This window comes from Hemicordylus capensis, chromosome 3 (assembly GCF_027244095.1).
Source record: "Hemicordylus capensis ecotype Gifberg chromosome 3, rHemCap1.1.pri, whole genome shotgun sequence".
Classification (NCBI taxonomy): domain Eukaryota; kingdom Metazoa; phylum Chordata; class Lepidosauria; order Squamata; family Cordylidae; genus Hemicordylus; species Hemicordylus capensis.
Window position 1 is genome coordinate 298,817,170 of NC_069659.1, and position 22,918 is coordinate 298,840,087.

General features: G+C 47.3%; 1 protein-coding gene across 7 annotated transcripts in view; it reads right to left on the bottom strand.

Moving 5' to 3' along the window:
• Positions 1-22,918, bottom strand: part of FARP2 (FERM, ARH/RhoGEF and pleckstrin domain protein 2) — a 138,496-nt gene that overhangs the window by 63,284 nt on the left and 52,294 nt on the right. For all 7 annotated transcript variants that reach the window (XM_053304708.1, XM_053304704.1, XM_053304706.1 and 4 more), the window contains 2 exons: positions 1,734-1,881; positions 756-851 (listed from right to left, as the gene is read on the bottom strand). In XM_053304708.1, the coding sequence (XP_053160683.1) occupies positions 756-851; positions 1,734-1,881 (244 nt within the window). The remainder of the gene's footprint in view (positions 1-755; positions 852-1,733; positions 1,882-22,918) is intronic.

Sequence of the window (22,918 nt, forward strand, 5' to 3'; positions counted from 1 at the left end):
ACACACAGCCAAGGCAACAAAGGAGTGGCCCAGCCAGTCTCCAGACCTTAATCCCATAGAAAATCTGTGGAGGGAGCGGAAGGTTCGGGTTGCCAAACATCAGCCTCGAAACCTTTCTGACTTGGAGAGGATCTGCAAAGAGGAGTGGGACAACATCCCTCCTGGGTTGTATGCAAACCTGGTGGCCAACTACAAGAAAGGTCTGACCTCTGTGATTGCCAACAAGGGTTTTGCCACCAAGTCCTAAGACATCTTTTGTAAAGGGATCGAATACTTATTTCCCTCACTACAATGCAAATCCATTGCTGACTTTTGGGCACTGGGCTTTTGAGGGTTCGTTTGTTGTTATTCTGTCTCTCACAGCTACAATAAACCTACCATTCCAATTATAGCCTGGTCATTTCTGTGTCAGAGGGCAAACGGACAAAATCAGCAGGGGATCAAATACTTATTTCCCTCACTGTACTAACTACAGAACTTTGCATTTAGATACAAAAATATTCCCAGAAGTACATTTAAAGCTTAAAAATGAACTGGGAGTATGCAGTATTCAGAGTGAAATAGTAATTCAGAGTGAAATAGTAAGTGACTTAACCTCTTTACAAACAAACAATCTGAAGCAAGCATCTGGCATTAGCATAAAAATTTGTAGGTCCTGGGAATAGCAGGTTCATGTGAGCAAAGTTGTATGCATTTCAGCTCATATCTAAGTCCATTCCAAACTATAGAATGGGCATTCTCATGACAGTACTTACATGAACCTCTGGGTGAAGCTTGATAAGGAATCGCTTTCTCTTGAAGCTTATTTTTCGGACTTTGGACCAGTTGAAAGTATTGATTTTTGTATTCCCCTATATTAAAATACAATAAAGTTGAGAAGTAATACACAACATTTAAAATTAAATACAATCACTGACAGGGTTGTGCTATCATATCTATTGTTTATCTAAATGCTATTCTAAATCTAAGAGCCAGCATAGCATAGTAGTCAGAGTGTTGGACTAGGGTGGGAAGACCTGAGTTTGAATCCCCATTCAACCATGAAACTCACTGGGTGACTCTGGGTCAGTCATGTATCTCTCAACCTAACTTACCTCACAGGGTTGTTATGAGGATAAAAATAAGCATGTACACCGCTTTGAGCTCCTTAGAGGAAGAGCGGGATATAAATGTAAAAAATAATTAAATAATAAAAAATAAATATTCTTAGGACTAGATTTTAAAAAATTATAATCAAAAACAGGGTCTTTAACTTATATGGGTACTGAAAATGCAATCAGATTTTAGATGTTAATGTTTTCATGTACAAAGAAACAGATGTTGTCAGTACCAGACAAGAGCAAATAAAGACAAATACCCACTTCTAGCCTCCCTTTTACAAAGGAACAGTTACAGTCAAAAAGAGAATTCCGTTTTCAACATTTCAAACCTAAGGTTTACAAAAAGAACATAAAACATTGGTCATTTAAGGCCGAGAGAGGTGGCTACAACTGTGGGACAGTGCCCATCCTCAGTTCAAGTGCATCTCTCCTTGTTCTTTAAGATAGGTAAATAAGACTGCAATTGCTCCAGCGTGTTCCGACAGACAACTATCATGGCAATCTCTCATGCTTTCTTCTCAACTTCAGAAGAGCCAGGAGAGGCAGCCTCCTTGGGGCTTGAGTAAGAGTGCCACTGCTCATAAAGCCCCCATTTGTATCACATTGGTCTCACACTAAGTATTGCTTTCCTACCTGAAATACCAGTACACCCATATGTGAAACAGCCAAGTTAATTTTTGTCCCTTCTCGGTCAGATGCCAGGTGAAATCGCATGCCATACATCTCCAGCTTCCGAGCTATTTCAAGCACCTGGAAGTCAGATTCAGCAGGAGTTTGGCCCCTATGACGGTTATCAGAATAGAGATGCAAGAACTATTAATAATTTAATAACTATCAAAATTTAAGCTATAAAACTGAAAAATCCTCAAGTACTACTATAGTCCAACAAGGTCAATGGGATATCTATGCGAACACAGAAACCATAGTCACTCAAGATCATGGTGACAGATGAAGAAGAGCTAAAATAACAATCATTCATTTAAAAAGCAATGCCAGCTGAGAGCACAAAACAAACTAAGATGAGGTCACAATTAACCTTAAAGGCAGTAGTAATTATTTTTTAAATACAGCATATCCTTACTTCATTCAGTGTTATTTGGACAAATTACATATTTTGTTTAATAATTTTGGACCAAATTATTTTTGGAAGCAAAATCCTGCATGGACCACAACGGATGTGTCAACTAGAGGTTTGCAGAATCAGTTCAAGTTGAACAGGGTTCAGTTCGAACCGGCCTGATTCAACCTTGAACCGAACCAGGCTAAAAAATAAAATAAGAGATGGTTGGTCTGAGTTCGAACTTAACCCAGCCTGGTCCATTAGGGACTGGCTCGATTGTTTGAGGAGCGATGCTTGCAACAATGAATCTGGTGAGGAATCCCCTTTACAAGCAAAGGGGAATCCCGCCTTTAAAAAGGTTTGGGGGGGGGCGCAATGAGAGGGCACCTTACTGGCCGTGCCAGCAGCCCCTCTAAACCCTAGGTCTCCTCCCAGTAGTGTGGCCGATGCGCAGCAGTACTGTTCCAGCCTCTGCGGATGTGCATAGGCCATTTGCATTATTTCTATGGGTGCATGGAGGCCATTAGTGTGGCCATGCAAGTTTGCAAGGCCTGCATGGCCTGTGCTGCTGCAGGGAGCACCGGGGTTTGGAGGAGTCGTGCCACCGCTGGTAAAGTGCCCTCTTGCCACCCTCCCCCCACCATGGTCACCCACAGAAACCTTTTAAGGGCAGGATTCCCCTTTACTTATAAAGGGGAATCCTCACTGGATTCCTCTTTACAAGCATAGCTCCTTGAACCGGGTCAAACCAGTTTGACCCAGGTCAGCTGGACAGGGCCGCTGCCAGTTTGACCGAATCAGTTCACAGAATTGCGGTTCAGTTCTAATTCAAACCGAAGCATCAAAAATGGTTCCGTGCACACCCCTAATGTCAACAGCTCCCTTTACTTTAAAACATGAGGGAATCAATAATACAAGCAAGACAAAATTGGTCCTACAGACTATTTCATGAAAAAATACTGTACAGGTAGATATTAGCACAGTAAATGGGCAAGGAAACCTGATAATGTGTCTTCTGCCAATTGCTAATATGCTCTTTCCTATCCTCCATCATACAGCAAGACCCACAGACACTGCAGCCACCCACAGATATGTTTGTCAGGGATCCCCCGATGGGCCACAGGCTGCCGCAAGAGATCAGGCCGGCACCTACCCTTGGGAACCTACCCTCTCAGTGTGGCTGGTGTCGGTCCCTCCCAGCCAGAAAGTGTCTGCCTGGCCCCCACAGGATAGCAGTGCACCATCACTTGAAGACAGCAAGTCATTGCAGGATCGGGGGCAACACACGCAGGATCTTAGCCTGAGTTCTCACGAGACTTGCCCCACTTGCCAAGGGTTATATAAACCAGAACTGGCCAGTGATGAGGGGTCAGTCCAGGAGGAGAGCTGCCAGGAGAAGGAGCTCTATGACTCCCTTGGAGAGCTGGAGGCAGCAGTTCCCTAGGGCAGTCTGTAAAAGGAACAGATTGCCAGACAGTGGAACAGCACTCCCCCAATGGCCATAATTCTGAGGCCATCTGGAACCCTCTACACAGGAGCAGGTGGAACCTTACAACTGGTGCTGAAACCCAGGACAAAAGGGCTCTGAGAAGTCCAGAAGGACTCTGAGTACAGGGAAGTACTCTGGGGGTTATTTTGTGGGATGCAAAGGCACAAGGACTGGATAGGAATATGAATCTAACCCAGTTCGGGCAGTGGTTGGTGAAGCAGCAGGCCAACTACACTCCAGAGTTAATGCAGCAACAATAGGCGGCACAAGCAGACTTTGTGAAGGGCATTTGCAAAGAGCTTGTTGCCTGTTTGCCAGCTACTACTAGGGTTTGTTGGGGCTGAAGGGATATGGGGTGGTTACCACCCCACGGTGTTCCAACTCACCAAGCTTACCATAGATTATGACGTGGAATCCTTCATGCTCACATTTGAACGGACTTCTGAGGCAGCCCAATGGCTTCTCCCTCAAATGAACCACCATATTGGGTCCGTTTGATCAGCCCGGCTCAAGCTACGGTAAAGGCAATCCACACCTGGGACATAGCCAACTATGAGGCAGTAAAACAGGCTATATTGGTCCGTTATGAGATAACAGAGAAGACCCACAGGCAGCAGTTTCGGTCCATACATTTCCGGCTGGGGGATCAATCCAGGGTTACCATGACAGAGCTGAAAGAGGCACCCCAGACAGAGGGGGAAGGCAAGATCGTGGACAAAGTGGTTATAGAGCAATTGCTTCACATCCTGCCTCCAGAGGCCCGTTTGTGGGTATCACAGCTTTAAGTGCGCTGGGCTTATTTTGTAACTTGGCTGTTGGAAAATTTCATGGCTGCTGAGTCCACTAACAGTCGGACAAATGCAAGAGAACCCCAGGGAGGGCCTAACAGATCTGGCATGTTGGGACAGGCATCACCCCCGCAACGCAGCCCAGGCTGGACACCAATGGGTGTCTGGGCCCGAGTGGGGTTTCGAGGGAAGACTAGTCTTCCTCCTCGGGCAGAAGAACTAGCAGAGCAGGCATCACCTCGACAGCAAAGGGAGGATCCTCACGTGGACACCGGGCCCCCTGAGGCAGCCAGGGCAGTCGCTCATTTCAGCCCTGGGGTCCATGCCATTCATGTGGGCAAATGGGCCATTTGCAGAGAAAATGCCCCCAAATAGAATGTGACTGGCAGGACAGGGTTGCATGGGGACCAAGGGCCCCAAGGGAGAGAAAGAACCCCTGTAGGTCCCAGCAGGCTGGTGCAAGCTCTTCTGGACTCCAGGAGCTCTGTTACAATGATCCATGAGTCACTGGTCCCACCTCAGACACTCTGGCAGGAGACGGGGCGAGCAGGCTGTGTACATTGGCACAAAAGACAATTGGATGTGATCCGTTTGCTGGTGATCCTGCAAGGAGAGAGGTGCTCATTGGACCTGGTAGTGATGCCTGACCTGCCTTGTGGCTTATTGGTGGGGCATGATGTCCCGGGTTTCCGTGCCATGTTTCATGAGGTCACCTGCTCCAAAGAGCCCCTGGTCCTGCCCGCTGAGGAAGAGGCAAGGTCTGAACAGCCGATTGCAGAAGCTGACGACGTTACAGGCCCGTCTGCACCATTACCTGGACTCGTCGCCAACCCTAACTTTGTGCAAGCCCAAGAGAGCGATCCATCCTTAAATTCTTCACGATTGCTTAGCTGTAAAAGAGGGAGATGTCCAAGATCCACGGCTTGCAAACTGGCTGCCCCAAATAGAACAGCAGGATGGGGCTTTTATGGCAGATGATGCAGGAGGCAGCAAGAGTGCCAAACGTGACACAACTATTGGTGCCCAAGAGCTACTGGAAGCAGATTCCCTAATATGCCCATGACTCTCCATAGGCAGGCCATCTGGGACCTCTGTGTGCGAGGGGATTAGGGCCTACTGCCGCTCCTGTCCCATCTGCCAAAGAGCTACCAAAAGGTCCCCGCCACGGGCCCCATGACAACCGCTCCCGGTGGTGGAGACCCCTTTCAAAAGTGTCACTCTGGATTTTATAGGGCCCAAGCCCCATATTCCCAGGGGTTTCTGCTTTGTCTTGGTCATGATGGATTATGTGACCCATTATCCAGAGGCCATTACGCTGAAAATGATGGCAGTCCCTGCTGTAGTGAAGGCTTTGTTGTCCTTTTTATCTAGGATGGGTTTACCCCAAGAACTGTTATCAGACCAAGGGACATGATACTTCAGCAGCTAACCCACCTTCTGGGGGTCAAGCAATTGTTTACCTCAATATACCATGCAAAAATGGATGGATTATTTGAATGTCTGAACCAGAAGTTAAAAGTAATGTTGGCCAAGATTACTCCTACAAAGCCTTATCTATGGGACTTGTACCTGTATCCGATTCTGTTTGTCCTTAGAGAAAACCCCCAGGTGTTGCTGGGGTATGCACCATTTGAGTTGCTGTATGGAAGGAGACAGTGTGACATCTTGGATGCAATGGGAGAACTGTGGGCCCCCTGTGCTTCCTCCTACCCAAAGCCGGTAGAAGAGTACATGGAGCAATTACAAGAATGACTGAGAAATGTACAGGAAGCCACCTGGGTCAACCTCTATGCCACCCAAGAACAGCAGTAGTACTATAATAAGACTGCTCGGAAACAGACCATGCCCATGGACTCCCGAGCATTAGTCTGTGTGGGCGTGCTTCCAGGACCCCATGCCAGTTGGTGGATGGGTCCTTTTTGCACAACACAACAACTAGGGCCAGTAAACTACGAGGTCGCATGCAGTTCTGGCAAGAGGGCCTTGAAGCGGTTCCACGTGAACCACCTTAAACAGTGTGTGGAAGGAGGCCCAAATGAGAGAGACCAATGCTTGCAACAGAACACAATCACAGGTGAAGACATAACCCCCAGGATAGATCCTGGGGTAATGGAGAGCCAAAGATAGCAGTTACAAGAAGTACTGTCCGAGTTCGCTCACAAATTCTCGAATTCACCAGGACATACTACTAAGCCTGAACACACACACCCCAGGGTGGTGGTGCGAGCCACGTGGAGGCCTATGCCATGGAAACAGAGGAAGGCAGTGGTGAGCGAAGTGCAAGCTATGTTGTCCCTTGGAGTCATCGAGCCATCACACAGCCCCAGAGCAGCCCCATTGTGTTCTTGCCCAAGCCTGACTGTTCAACCTGGTTCTACATAGACTTCCATGAGGTCAAAAGGTGATTGCCTTAGATGCGTATCCTATGCCACAGGCTGACCTGATGATCAAGCAACTACAAGCCTCGTCTTACCTGTCGTCTATTGATCTCACGAAGGGATACTGGAAAATCCCTTTGCAGAAGCAAGACCGCAAGAAGACCGCCTTTGCTAGTCCGGAAGGCTTTTTTCAATTCATAACAAGGCCATTCGGCCTTCATAGGGTTGCAGCAATGTTCCAAAGACTGGTTGACCAGATGTTGTTGCACTGTCGGGACTGTGCCCTTGGCCTACCTAGACAACATAGTCATCTTCAGCCCCTCCTGACATTTGAAGCACCTCCACACAGTGTTCCAGGCCCTTACGGAGGCCGGCCTAATAGCCAACCCAAAGACGCCACTGTTTGCAGCAAAAGAGTTAAAGTACCTGGGGTACATTGTGGGACAAGGCCTGATATGTCCCCAGGATGGTAAGGTGTCTGCCCTCCAACAGGTAGAGCCACCACAGACCAAAAAGCACCTCAGGCAATTTCTGGGAATGGCGGGTTATTATCAGAAGTTTATAGCATATTTTGCCTCTCTGGCTGCTCATAAGAACATAAGAAAAGCCCTGTTGGATCAGGCCAAAGGCCCATCTAATCCAGCATCCTGTTTCACACAGTGGCCCAACAGATGCTGCTGGAAGCCTACAGGCAGGAGTTGAGGGCATGCCCTCTCTCCTGCTGTTACTCCCCTGCAACTGGTACTCAGAGGCATCCAGCCTTTGAGGACGGAGATGGCCTATAGCCCTCTGACTAGTACCATTGACTCACTTGCGGAAGGGCGCACCAACCAGAGTGACTTGGAACCCCAAGGCTGCTGCTGCCTTCAACAATCTGAGAACAGCCCTGTGTCAATGTCCGGTGTTGCGCTACCCTGACTTTGACTGCCCATTTGTGTTGCAATCAGATGCATTGGAATCCAGAATCAGAGCCGTGCTGTCTCAGAGATGGGATGGAGAAGAACATCCGGTACTCTACCTAAGCCACAAGTTACAAACGGCTGAATAGAAATATTCCACTGTTGAATGGGAGGCCTTGGCTCTGAAATGGGCAGTGTTGGCACTGTGTTACTATCTAGATCACAACCTCTTTGTCTTAGTTACCGACCACACCCCACTCCAGTGGTTCCATCAGATGAAGGATAACAACCCAAGGCTTCTGTGGTGGTATCTGTCATTGATGCCATCCCGTTTTACTGTCTGTCACCAAAGGGGGTGGGGTCGATAATGCCAACACGGATTTCCTTTCCAGAGCCTCAGAGGAGCTTGGAAACCCAGGCTTGGGCTTTGGTTGGGGGATATGTCAGGGATCCCCCCAACGGGTCACAGGCTGCAACAAGAGATTGGGCTGGCACTCAGGAACCTACCCTCCCTGTCGGTGCCTCCCAGCCACGCAGCCCTGGAAGTGGTTGCTTGCCTCAGCCAGGGAGCATCTGCCTGGCCCCCACAGGATAGCAGCATACCGTCACTTGAAGACAGAGAGTCACTGCAGGATGGGGGGCAACTCATGCGAGATCTGAGCCTGAGTTCTCATAAGACTTGCCCCACCTGCCAAGGGTTATATAAGTCAGAGCTGGCCAGTGATGAGGGGCCAGTCCAGAAGAAGGAGCTCTGTGACTCTCTTGGAGAGCTGGAGGTAGCAGTTCCCTGGGGCAGTCTAAAAAAAACATATTGCCAGACAGTGTAATAGCACTCCCCCAATGGCCATAATTCTGAGGCCATCTGGAACCCTCTACACAGGAGGAGGTGGAACCTCACAAAGTTCTTTCCAGTATCCAATAAAAGCTATAACCTAGATGTTACTGAAAATGATCAACTAGTATCTACATACTAGATAAGATTTCACTTCTACAAAGAACTGCAACCATCTCACAGTCTTGCACTCCCCTCTGCTTGCTTTGCCTTTCTTTATGCAACTGGCTGTTCTGATATTACTGGTATTCTCCACCTCTGGCTTTTAAGACATACTCAGCTCAGACAAATTCTTGATGGTTCACCAAACCCATCCACCCAAATATGTTTGGATAGACTGAAAAAATAGGGTTTCCCCTCTCCAAGAACGAAAAGTTGTCTCGTGTTGAAGAGTGGTGCTACCATGTAGATTGCTGTGGGCTTTAGCAGTCATGCTATCTGTTCAGGCACCCAGGTCCTTTCCCTATATGCTATAAAGTCTGTGGAGCCAGGTGCACTACTATCAGCTCAAGCTTAGTTAAGGGGATCAGTGGGCTCCTGGTCTGATCATCTGACCTGACCTGCCAGATCTTGACAATAACCTCATTTAGGGAGATTCAAATCTGTTACCTGAACCTAGAGGGGCTTCCTCAGCCAAATCCCCTTCACTAATATGTCCAATAGTTTAGAAACAGTCTCATCAGTATGATCGTGCTCAATTGGCGATACAATTCTAGTGATATAGCAGAACCCACTGTAGGAATCTGAAGTAAAGCCTAGTCCATAGCATTCAGTTAATGCACACTATCATGGCTTCTTGTGGATATCAGTTCTTGGTGTTCATGCTATGGCCATTATCTGGTCCTGCCTTGTGCCTCTTATGAAAAGTAGATTTTATCCTGCAATATGATCAGTAACGATGTCTAGGTGTTAAGAGCAAACCAAACTGAGATGAGGCAGCTTTTACTTCCATCGAGGATGATGCTAAGTTCTCCCAGATAGGCCAGAGTGTGTTGTGAGAGTCTCTGCTAATCAGATACTGAGTGGATCAACAGGTAGTAAACATGGGAGTATATATACTCAAGTTCCAGAAATGGTATGCCACTAGTGCTGTTCAGATTAAAGGGTTGGGGGGACTGGCATTCCAACTCTGTCTTCCCACATGCAAGTTTAATGAAATACAGGTTGCTTACCTGTAAATTAAGATCTGGAAGCGATCCATTGTAGTCATAAGGAATGGGGTTCTGCGCCTGCGCAGTGACCTCACGGGCTGATGGATTAGCTCCTCGCGATGCCCCCTCCCGCCTGCACGTGCTGTGCAGAGTCATTAAAAGAGGCGGTTGGGGCGTCCATTCTCCAGTTTCTCGCAGAACGCCCAAAGTGACAATCCACAAGTTGAACTGTAATGTTCTCTCCGCTGTTTTCTATCACTGTACTGCAGTGGGGACAGCTAGGAGGGACTTATGACTACAACGGATCACTTCCAGATCTTAAGTTACAGGTAAGCAACCTGTATATCTGGATCGTGATCCATTGTGGTCATAAGGAATGGATGATTAGCTATCTTCTCCCCTAGGAGGTGGGTGCAGTAACCCATGCTGATGCTAACACCCTTTTTAGGACATTCCTCCCAAAGTCTGCTTCCTTTGCCATCCTCAAATCTAATGCATAATGCTTGATGAACGGCAGCTGTGAAGACCATGTGGCCACCATGCAAATATCTGACATCTTAATGCCAGACAAATGGGCTGCGGAGGCCCGAGTTGAGTGAGCACGTACAGTTGTTGGTGGGGCAACACCTTGACATTTATATGCCAGGCAAACAGACCTTTCCTTGCTCTCTTTGCAACAGATCTGGAACTTAAGGGAACCTGAGATAGGCCCCTTGAGACAACTGTAGAAGTGGAGCAAACCACAGTTGGCGCAGCCACCACGGTGTCAGTAGAATGCAGTTCGCTCTGTCCCGAATAATTTGCGCCAATGAGCAGCCTATCACTGGCAGTGGTGGGAACAGATAAAGAAGCCCCACACTCCATGTGTGTTGGAACGCATCTCCCAGCGATCCCTCTCCAACGCCTGCACGTGAGCAGTAGCTTACACACTTCTTGTTGGCATATGTTGCAAATAAGTACGCTGTGGTGACTCCCCAAGTATCGAAAATCCTTTGCAGACATGTAGTCTTTATCTCCCACTTGTGCCTCTGGTTGTACTCTACAATCCTGCTGAGGCTGTCGGTCAAGTGGTTGTCTACACCCCTTACGTGGAGTGCAGTCGGGTAGACGCCTTGGCGAATGCATGTATTCCATATTCGTTGCACACGGAGACAGTGATATGGACACTGTCCCTCCTTGCCGGTTGATATAGGCAATTGCTGTCGTGTTGTCGATCGTTATTTGGACCACCGATCCCTGCAATTGTGGTTGAAACGCTCTCAATGCCAGAAACATCACCATCAGTTCTAGGTAGTTGATATGTTGTCTGAGTTGGATATACGTCCACGTTCCTTGGACGCAATGACCGCCGCAATGTGCACCCCAACCTGTCAACGATGCATCCGTCATTATCCAGCGATTCGGGGCTAATGGTTCAAATGGTACCCCTTGTGTCAGGTTGTTGGGCTCCATCCACCAACTCAAATCCATCAAAACCACTTGCAGGATCTCCAAGCACATGCTTTGGCTGTCCACATTGGGACGGAAGTTGCGCAGATACCAGTGTTGCGACGTGCGCATGTGTAACCGAGTGTACAGAACCACGGTGGTACAGGAGGCCATCAGGCCCAACAGCTTCTGAATCTGTATTGCTGGTTGCTGTGGGTGTTGCCCAAATTGCTGAATAAGTGAATGTATCTGTTGAATGCGGTCCTGAGGCAAATATGCCCTTCCTTTCTCAAAGTCCAACACTGCCCCTATGAAATTTACCCGTTTCCTGGGGATAAGGCTTGATTTTTCCCAATTGATATTGATCCCCAGATCCTCGAACAGGTGGACCATGTCTTTTATCTGTCCAACCAGCAGATCCTCACAGTGGCTGACCAGAAGCCAGTCATCCAAGTATGGATAGACCATAATCCACTGAGTCCTCAGGTAGGCCCCCACCACTGCCACCTACTTGGTGAATACCCTTGGCACTGTTGAGAGTACGAAGGGTAGCACTTGATACTGGTATATCCAGTCCCCCACTGTGAACCGGAGATATTTGCAGTGGTTTTCCTGAATGCCTACATGAAAGTAAGCATCTTTCAAATCTAAGGTCGCTGCCCAAGCACCCTGGGCTAAAAAGGGAAGAATACCCTGTAAAGTTGTCATTCTGAATTTTCTGGTTTGGATATAGTCGTTGAGTCCCCGTAGGTCCATTATTGCCCTGATTCCGCCATCCTTTTTCGGAATCTGGAAGTAGCAGGAATAATAGCCCGATAGCCTGTCCGGCCACTGCACTTGAACAATCGCTTCCTTCTTCAACAGCACCTTCCCCTGTAATATTCCGTGGCTGCAGTGAATGTCAAACCGGAGAACAGCAGCTTGGTCTTAAACTCTAGTGCATAGCCTGTCTGAACGATCCTCGGTACCCACCGATCTGATGTTATATTGTGCCATGCTTGGGCATGGCTTGCCAACTTGATGGTGTTGCTGGCAACTACAGAACCAATGGTATGGGCCCTGGGTGTTAAGAAGGCCATGCTGTGCCTGAAGGATAGTCTGTGCAGTGGTCGGACAGTCCCTTCAAGAGTTCTGTTTCGGGGTGTCCTTATTTGGAAGCGTAGAATTGCCTTTTGTCTTTTGGTTAAAGCCTTTAGACCACTGGTACGGTCTATATTGCCTTTTATAGTCTCTTTGTTCCTGATACTTGAAGGGTCTTTGGCGAGTGAAGTTACGGCCCTTTGATGAATTCCTTGCCTGGACCGAAGATCCCATGAAGGTTCGTGCCATCGTAGAATCTGTGTCATTATGAAAAAGGCCTTTCCTATCAAATGCCAAACTTTCAACTCTTTCTCTCATGTCTTGTTGCAGTGATGTGGAACGAAGCCAGGCATGGCAGTGCAATGCTCACTGCTGTCACCATTGTGCACGACTCCATCTCCGCCAGGTGTTTAAAGGCACTCAACTGCTGTCTAGTTACCGCCGTAGTTCTTTCATAGATTTCATTGAATTTCCAGTGGAATTATTCCGGAGTCATGGACGAAGAATCCTGTAACAAGGAGTCTCACAGCAAATGATTGTAACGCGCCATACAGGCAGCATAGTTAGCGATCTGAATCGCTAGGCTAGCTGTGGAATAGATCTTCCTTCCCATTACATCAATTTTACGCCCCTCCTTATCTCCAGGAGTTGTATGGCGGCGTCCTCCCTGGGATGTCGAAGCACAGTCCACAACCATTGAATTGGGAGCTGGATGACGCAAAAGGTACGCATTCTCCTCTTCACAAATTCTGTATAAATTCTCCAACCATTTTGAAGTCGGTACGGTCATGTGCAATGATTCCTATTCTGCCTTAGCAGCCTTAGTAATCGCAGGAATCATGGTGAGAGCCACTGGGTGGGATGTCCTTGACTTGCCCATCATGTTGTATACTGGGTCTATAACCTCAGCATCAGGGGACTTCAAATCCATTCCTAAGGCCTCTGCAATTCAAAATCCAATATCCAAAGCCAAGTATCAGTAATCCGTCTCAAGTCTGTAATATCAGTCAAGTCAAAGCCAAAATTCAAAAGCCAAGGAGCTTCAGCAATGAGGTTTGAACGCTAAGGCGGTCAAAGAGAAACTGGAAACTGGACGCCCCAACCGCCTCTTTTAATGCCTCTGCACAGCACGTGCAGGCAGGAGGGGGTGTCGCGAGGAGCCAATCAATCAGCCTGTGAGGTCACTGCGCAGGTGCAGAACCCCATTCCTTATGACCACAACAGATCACGATCCAGATCCTCTAGTAACATTACGCATGGGTGAAGGCCACCAACAATAAGTAGTCTCCTTCTAAAAAGTCTATGCAATGATGTTGGGCCTCTGGAATTTCTCTTATTCAGAAACTGATTCAGCAAACTGAGGTCAAGAATTGCCATAAACCCCACATTTAGAGACATAGGAAGCTGCCATAAACCGAGTCAGACCATAGGTCCATCTCGCTTAGTATTGTCTACACACTGTCAGCGGTTTCTCCAAGGTTGCAGGCAGGAATCTCTCTCAGCCCTATCTTGGAGATGCCAGGGAGGGAACTTGGAACCTAGATGCTCTTCCCAGAGCGGCTCCATCCCCTAAGGAGAATATCTTCCAGTGCTCACATATCTAGTCTCCCATTCATTTGCAACCAGGGCAGACCCTGCTTAGCTAAGGAGACAAGTCATGCTTGCTACCACAAGATCAGCTCTTCTCTCTTTTTTGTTTGTCAGATAATAAGATAGAAGACAGTGTTTCTTTCATGCAACAGAATCTCCAAGCTCTATGTCCAGGTGGTATGTAACAGCATCTATGACTTCGTGATAAATGGCTGCTGCCTGCTCAACTGGTAGGAGAACACTTCATCATCTATTGAAACATTCTGGTAAGAACCAGTCTGCTTTCTTTCTTTTCACTATAATCTTAATTGACAATTACCATCCTCACAAGTTAGTCCACTTCAGCCTTAAATGTTCACATGTCCGCCATCGTGAATTGGGGTGGATGACATCACAAACTACACTATTGAGCTGACCCTATATGTCCCTACATCTGTAGGAAATTTGGTTCAAATCAGTTAGGCGGTTCACAAGTTAGCCCACTTGCTCCTCAAATGTCCACATGTCCGCTATCCTGAATGACATCACACATTATGTCACTGTGGTGTCCCTATACGTAGCTGTACCCAATTTGGTTCATATTGGTCCAGGCATTGTGAAGTGAATAGAGACACACAGACACATACAGAATGTCAGGTGATCTCAAACTTACTTTGCTCAAGGAAAGTAGGCTAAAAAAGTAGTTATTGGGGATGTGAGCAACAGCTGAGAAGAGGTTTTAGGGAATAGTTAACTCTGGCTTAGTGCAAGCAGCACAGAGGCCTGAAGGAGAAACACTCCAAACCCCAAAACAGGAAAGAGATAATATATTTTGCTCACCAACTGATCATATGCTCCTAGCCCCCTTAAACAACATGAAGCTGAAGCCCCTTGTATGGTAGGCCTTATGTTTACTATGAAGCTTCATGGATTCCTAGGGAAGCTTCATAAGCCATTGGAATCAGCTGTTTAAACTCCAATAACTGTAACACAGCCAACTAATCAGAGATGACTCTGTCCCAAAGAACTCTTTTCTGCCATTAGTCACAGGTTTTAGCTTGTATTCTAGTTAGATGAATACTAATCCAATGCCACAATAGAAACTTGAAACATTAAAATTATGCAAGTCATAGGCATTCAGCACACACTAATACTGTATCTTTGAACACATAACACACTCTTGTGCTATGAAAATAACCTTAAAAACAGACATAAAACAGGAAAGATTGGAGACCACACTCAATTTGGAGGGTGAACAAGTACTTATCCTTTCACTCTGTACCTGCAGTGTACTTGGATTGCCTTGGAAGGACAGCATGAAAACAAGCCCCAGCCTTCCTGCCTAGCTCCAAGTTGGACTAGAGGACTGGGGCTTGTTTTTACACAATGCTTCTGAGCTACTACAAGCCCAATGGAAGCACAGCATGATTCTAGAAATGACTCCTCATTTCCCCAGCTACAAGTTTTAAGTTGAGGAGGAAAGATCAAGCTATTATTAGAGCAAGCGTGCCCGAGCTATTTTGCGGTTCTATAGAACCAGGGGAGGGTTTTTTATCCCCGCAGCCTTAAAACTTTTTCAAGCGAAATCATTGGCACATTTATTGTATGGTGCCCAATTGGGTCCTTACCCAGATCTGTCCCCCTTAGAAGTGCTGCAGTCTAAGTTCTTGAGAGCAGTATTTCAGACACCCAAGTGTACCTCTAATGCGAGGCTCAGATTGGAGGCGGGCCTCATCAAAGTTGAGGCCAGATGTTGGCAAATGGCGCTGTTTTACTGGCTGAGAGTTTTTTCCTCGGACACAGGGCTGAGCCGCTTAGTATTAGAGGATTCTTATCAGTCGCCCTGGAAGTGCACTCTGAACCAAAAGATGACCACTTTGGACCTCGATCAGGCTGCCCTGCTTACGCAAAGTTTGGAGACAGCTAGGAAGCTCATCAAACAGAGAATTGAGGATATCGAGACAAACAGATATAGCAAGGGTACCTGACTTTCAGAGCCAGGATCCAGTCAGATATAGTTTGGCCCCAGCATCCTACCTCACTGTCTTGGAGGTGCCCCCTCTTAGAAGAGTTTTTACCCTGGCAAGGTGCAATGCCCTGCCTTCAGCCCTCTTAGAGGGCCGATATAGAGGGATTCCCTATGGGGAGAGGCTCTGCCCATGTGGTGAGGGTCAAGTGGAAACAGTCACCCATGTGCTATTGGAATGTTTGTTCTGTAGAGACCTGCGCCAGGATCTTATTTACCCTTTGATAGCTAAATGCCCAGGTCTTGATTCTCCTCAGATGACTGACAGACTGTTGGAAGGAAGCAATTCCTGCGCTACCAGACAGGTAGCTAAATTTTGCAGTGCAGCCCTTCGTTTGCGGAAGAACTTAGTAATGGGAAAATAGGCGATGGATCTAAGGCCAGAGCAACTTGTAGCCATAATGTGGCTAGCTGCAGGTGGGCACGCAGGTACTGGTATCACCTGTATATCAGCTGTAAATTTAATGACAATATTTCTCAGAGCTCCTGAATTGTTTAACCCCCCTCAGATTTAGGAGTTGAGAAGGCAACTGGTTGAGTTTTGATTTTGTGTAATAGCCTCATAAGTAGGAAATACTGCTGCCTCTTTTATCTCCAATTATTTTAGTAGTATTTTTAGTATCCTGATCTATGCTGAGGAGGAATTTTTAAAATTTATCTGGTGTTATTGTTTGTAATAGAAGTTTGATTGTCCTCTCTTACATTTGTTTTAATCTCATGCTGGTTGCTGACCGAAATAAAGAAATTGATTGATATTAGAGCGAGCCTCTCCCCCTATGCAGGAGTTACAATGGTGAACAGAGCAGCCACTGCTACATCCACAGTTGGAATCTTGAGCCAATCTATGATGCTCTCAGGGAGAAAATACAGCTTGTTAAAGAATAGGCCATCTTAGCTGCCTCATTCAACCTTGATAAACCTGTCAAACCCTGATGAAACACATCCCAAACACATTTTGTCTTCTTATCTGAGTACTCTCTTCCTCCTCTTCATCTTCAATGAATTGCAAGATCTGAATAGTCTTGGGCTTGGAGTTTAGGAATTAATTCCACCAGAAACAGTTGCTCCAAATATGTATCAGACTGATCCACCTCCTCTCAGAGATCCCCACCTTTCTTTGGTATGGAATCCCAGATTATTCTGGGACCTTGGAAACAGTTTGACGGACATTCTTCTTCAAAATGGAACAGCTTCTTGCTGAAGTGAAGTTGGGAAGTTAATGCAAACAATTCCCAATGAGGGTAACATTTTATAAGCAAACCGATGTGTAATATAGTGATGACAGCTGTCACTAGCAACAGATTTCCAGATCCTGACAAAGTTCAAAACCTTGAAATTGAACAATCTGATAAACTGACAAGTGAGTAAGGCATGAGTCCAAAGGATCTACCTGGATGAGCCCAATGTCCTAGATCTAACCAAAGAGGAATTTAGTATGGAGTGCTGGAAACTGGAGAGTGTGTATAAGTGTCATTTCTTGGAAAATATCCAGTTGGCAGGGTTTCATATGAGGAGCACTGTTGGTCTCATCTATACCACATGAAATATGTAGAGGACTAGGTAGTTCACAAAGCAATATCAAGGGACTCAGCTACAGATTTTGTTCCCTCAAGACCTTCTCAAGCGAGTCCAGTGTAAGTACTGAAGAGACCTTTTCTGACAAGTGGCAAACCTATATGAGACCAGCTTTCTGGAAGTATGGAGATGGACTAGAGTTGGGTTCATCAGCACAAAGCAAACCCCGCCCCCCCCCCCCCCAATTCTGATCACCACTGTAACATGAATTATTGCTCTGCCAAATGGAAGTGTCTTAGCAAGGATTATCTAAGAAGGTGGTCCTGAAAGGCAAAAGTTACTGGATTTCAGGACATATAAACTCTGTATTTGGAAACATGTAATACTAAAGCAGAAGTAGAGCCAAATTATCCCATGATGTCCAAAAGTGAGGGAGAACACAGAAAAACAGGTTACTCAGCTGTAACTGATGATCTGGTAGAGATCCGTTGATATCCATTAGAGTGGGTTCTGCACCTGTGCAGAAAGGATATGCCAGCCAGGTGAGTGGCTGAAGTGCCATATGCCCTTGTGGAATGTGCCCTGATGGTCTTTGGGGGCTGTATCTTCTGTAGAGAGTATGCCAGACAGATGGTCACCACAAGCCAGTGTGACAGTCTCTGCCTTGATAATATCTGTCCTTTGTTCTTCCCTTTATAGGAGATGAACAGTCTCTTCGATGACCGGAAAGGTTTAGTGTTAGAAAGGTAGTAAAGAAGAGCCCTGAGGATGTCCAAAGAACGCAGAGCCTTTTCCAGCGGTGTGGTTGGAGATCTAAAGAAAGTGGGCAACACCACATCCTGGTTGATGTGGAAGTCCGACACAATTTTAGGTAAGGAGGAGATATCAGGTCGAAGGAAAACTTTGTCTGGGTAGAAACGTGCGTAGGGGACATCCATCCGGAGAGCCGTAATCTTACTCACCTTGCACGCAGTGGTGATTGCTACCAGGAAGGCAGTCTTTAACGATGTTTGCTTCAGTGACGTAGAATGCATGGGTTCGAATGGGGGCTCAGTGAGAGCAGAGAGGACCAGTGAGATACTCCACTGTTCAAGCGGTTTGCGGACAGGAGGGTACAGGTTAGCAAGGCCTTTCAAGAAACTTTTGCAGGAGGAATGGGAGAACAGCGTCCTGCCATCCCACCCTGGATGTCTAGACGATAAAGCCACTAGGTGGACTTTAATAGATACTTTTGAGCGTTTTGCCTTTTTAAGAGAGGTCATATAAAGTAGAAGCTCATGGACAGAGGCTTCCTTAGGGCGAAATGTGTGACGCGAGGCGTAGACAGCAAACCTCTTCCACTTGCTAACATAATTTCGTCCCGTAGATGGTTTGCGCTGATTCAGCATGATCTGTTTCAGGAGTTGATCCTCCACGCTGTCAGTTGCAGGGTTAGAACTCCCGGATGTAGCAGGCACCCGTTTTCCTGAATCAGGAGATCTGGCTGGTTGGGAAGTCTCCGAAAGTTATTCAAAGTCAGTCTGAGTAAATGCGGAAGCCATGCTTGGCGGGGCCACCATGGTGTGATCAAGATGCCCTTCACATGGCCCGTCAGCAGGCGTGCTACAACTCTGCCTACTAGTGGTAGAGGGAGGAACATATAACTCCAATTTTCCAACCAGTCCAGTTGGAAAGCGTCTCCCAAGGACCGAGGGTCATGACCCGCTCTCGAGCAGAATAACTTGCATTTCGTGTTCTGCCGCATAGCAAATAAGTCGATCTCCGGGTGACCCCAAAGGTGGAATACCTCTCGCAGGTAAGTGTCGTTCAGTTCTCACTCGTGTTGGGTTCCTGTCAAGAATGAACGACTTAGGCCATCTGCTATTATGTTGTCTGTGCCCTTGATGTGGATGGCCAGCGGCGTAATACTGTTCCTGATGCACCAATGTCAAATTTGCAAGCTCAGGGCACACAGAGATCTTGAGACTGTTCCTCCTTGTCTGTTCAGGTAGGCTATAGCTGTCATGTTGTCCAGCTGTAACTGTACAACCTGGCCCCGTAGCATTGGAAGGAAGGCCTTCATTGATAGGAAGACTGCTAGTAGCTCTAGAAAGTTTATATGTAGCTGGCTCTGTGCGCGTGTCCAGAGGCCTTGAGTCGTGGTGGTATTGCAATGACCACCCCACCCTAGTAGGGAAGCATCCGTCGTGATCCAAACTGACGGAGGCTGTGTTAGAAAGGGTACTCCCCTGAGTAGGTTGGTCTTCTGAGTCCACCAGGACAACGTGCATAAGACTGGCATGGGAACCAGTAGGCGCTTTTCTGGGCTGTCCCTCAGCAGGTTGAAGGAAGAGAGGAACCACATCTGTAATTTCCTCATCTTCCGATGGGTGTACCATACTGTAGACTTGCAAGAGGCCATTAGGCCCAACAGGTGCTGTACTCGACAAGCTGGCTGTGAAGGGTCGTCATGAAATTGGTGCACCAGAGACGCGACGGGTTGGTAACGATCCTCTGGAAGAAATGCCCTCCCCTAGGTGGCATCCAGCACAGCCCCAATGTACGTCGTGACGGGCACTGGTGTGAGGTTGGACTTCTTCCAGTTGACCTGTATCCCAAGGTCCTGGAGAAGGCTCAACATATATTGTTTCTGCGAAAGTAACTCGCTTTTGTCCCGAGACGACAGGAGCCAGTCGTCAAGATACGGGTACAGTTTTAGCCCTTTCATTCTCAGGTGGGCTACCACCACTGCCATGCACTTTGTAAAGACACGTGGGGCAGTGCATAGTCCGAATAGTAGTACTTGGTACTGGTAAACCACATTTCCTACAGTGAATTGAAGATATTTCCGGAAGGACGGACGGATCCCTATATGAAAGTAAGCATCCTTTAAGTCTAACGTCACCAGCCACCGCTCCTGGTGTAGAAGCGGCAGGATATCTTGTAACATCGTCAAACGGTATTTCTTTACTCGGACGTACTTGTTTAGATGTCTCAGGTCCATAATTGGCCGCATCCCTCCATCCTTCTTCAGAATTTGAAAATAATGGGAGTAGAACCCTTCCTATCTTCGTGCACAACAGCTTTCTTGCGCAAGGGTTCCTGCACCTCTTGGTATAAGGCCGGTGTCTCCTTTGTGAAGCAAATACCCTGAAAACGAGGGTGAACTTTGAACTCTATTGTGTAACCATGCTCAATGATCTTCAGCACCCGATCTGATGTTATGTGGCGCCACGCTTGTGCATGACTTGCCTACCTGATGGTGTTGGTGGCTATTGGGAATGGCTGGGTGTTGTATGCCGGTCCCCTGTTGTCCCTGATGTTCTGGGGAGGTAAGCAAAGCTGCAGTACAAGGTAATGCGATGGGCTGTCCTGATTTTCAAAGTCGCTGTTTGTTTTCTTCCGACGGTTTCCGTTGATTCGATTGAAATTTGCCCTTTTGTTGGTTATTACGCTTGTTGTAAGGCTGGTATGACTTGCGGTAATCTCAGCGGTCCTGTTGTCTATATGAAGGACGCGGGCGATAGAAGGATCTCTGCCTTCCCCCATATGATGTTGAGGTGGATGCAGAGGTCGTAAAATTCTTGGATGTAAACTTGGATTTTTTTCATTTTCTCCATGGTCATATTAGTCTCTTCAGAGAAAAGGCCTTTTCCGTCAAAAGGCAATCCCTCTATTTTGTCTTTCATATCCTGCTGGAGGGAGGCAGACTAAAGCCATGCATGGCATCTCAGAGTTATCGCTGTAGTGATGGATCTGGATTCCGATTCTGCCAGATGTTTGGCCATACTCAGTAGCTGGCAGGTGAATTCAGCTGCTTTTTGCAAAGTCTTGCGGAACCTATGTTTGAGCTCTTCTGGAGATAGTGCATCCAAACCCTTCTCCAGATCTTCTCAAATGCAGTAACTATATTTCACCATGCAGGCTGAGTAATTTGCCACTTTCACAGAAAGGCAGGATGTAAAATATAGCTTTCTCCCCATAACATCCAATTTCCTCCCCTCTTTATCTGCCGGGGTGGTGTGTCTCCTCCCTGATTTGGAAGTGGTTGCACAATCTATGACTAAGGAGTTTGGAACTGGATGTTTAAACAAGTACAAGTTATCTTGCTCCTGCACCCAGTAGAGGCCCTCTAGGTGCTTAGACATGGGAGTAGAAGTGTGTGGCACTTGCCTAATGCATTGTGCTGCATTAGATATTATGGGTAGCAGTGGTAAAGCAGGCTGTGTAGACTGAGATTGCTGCATGAAATTGTAGACTGGATCGTCTATGGTTTTTAGCTGAGAAGACAGATCCAGACACAGCGCAGAAGCCATCTGCTTTACATGCGAGTGATAGGCTTTTAGCTCTTCCATCAGTGAAACGGGCTGGAGTAGCCACATCTGGAGAAGGATCAGCCTCTACGGTTTCCGTATCCGACTCAAAGTCGGAGGAGCCATAGTGACTATCTCCTGAGCCATCTTCGGAATGGGTTTGACTCGAAGATGGTGCCCCTGGAGAAGCAGGGGAGTGGAGGAGGCAAAGTTGTCAAGGGTTCGATTTGCACTACTGAGGTGGTAAATGTGCGAACTGTCGTTTGAGAACCTCTGTTGGAAATAATAGGTCGAGGAGTTTGAGTGGAAGCTGCTTTTTGCACTCTAACAGGTACAACCGGAGCATCTCCTGCTGATAACGGACATATATGGAGTGGTGCAGCACTCAAATCAGTTTGTTGAAGAACTGATTCTTCTCGATGCCGAAACGCAGAGTTCGCAGGCCCTCCATCTATGGTCCTCCTGGAAGTCACATGACACCCCCAGCGAGGAGGTACCTGGAAGGGCCGTTTCTTTTGATGGTGGAATGGTATGGCTAAACCCTGCTATGGAGTAGGCGTGGCGAGCTGCGTGGAAGTCAATAGTCCAGGAGTCGGGATTGAGACAGGTGCCCAACTATCATCAGAATGTGGAAATCCCTGAAAAGTTGAAGGGGTAGTAGCAGTCGAATCAAGCATCTTCAGAAGAGGGCTCAAAGAAGTGAGCTCCGCATCCGAGAGATCACCCTCTCCTAAAGAGAATGTCACTGGAGCATGGAACCGAGGAGTCACATTGGTGATGTTAGCAGGCGTGTTCAATGCCGACAATTGTTCTCCATCTCTTGACGTCAAGGGGGATCTAATTGGAGTCATTGCGGGCCCCGGATCACAGGCTGACGGGATTGTGGGCATCGATGTTGAGGCAACCATTTTAGCTCTATCTATCGACATCGATGTGGTGTCCTTCTGCGACGTTTCCTTCGATGTCGATGTTGTTACATCTTTTGGCATCGATGCCGATGTCGTGTGACTAGGCGCTCCCGATGTCGACGCCTCTCTCGGTTTCGATGTCGACGTCGATGTCGGGCAGTCTGGTGTCTTGGATGGAGAGGTCTCCCTCGGTATCGACTTCGGTGTTGAGGGGTGTGGAGTCTCCGGTCTCGATGGAACTGATTTTTTCAACGCCGATTGCGCCGTCGATGCCGAAATAATATCCACCTCCTGAGCCGACCTCCGTGACGGCGTCGAACTGGAGGTTGATAACGTCTTTGCTTTTTTTGCGGGTTTTTCGGCAGACGCCATTTTATCACCCAGCCTTTTCAAGGGCTTAAGG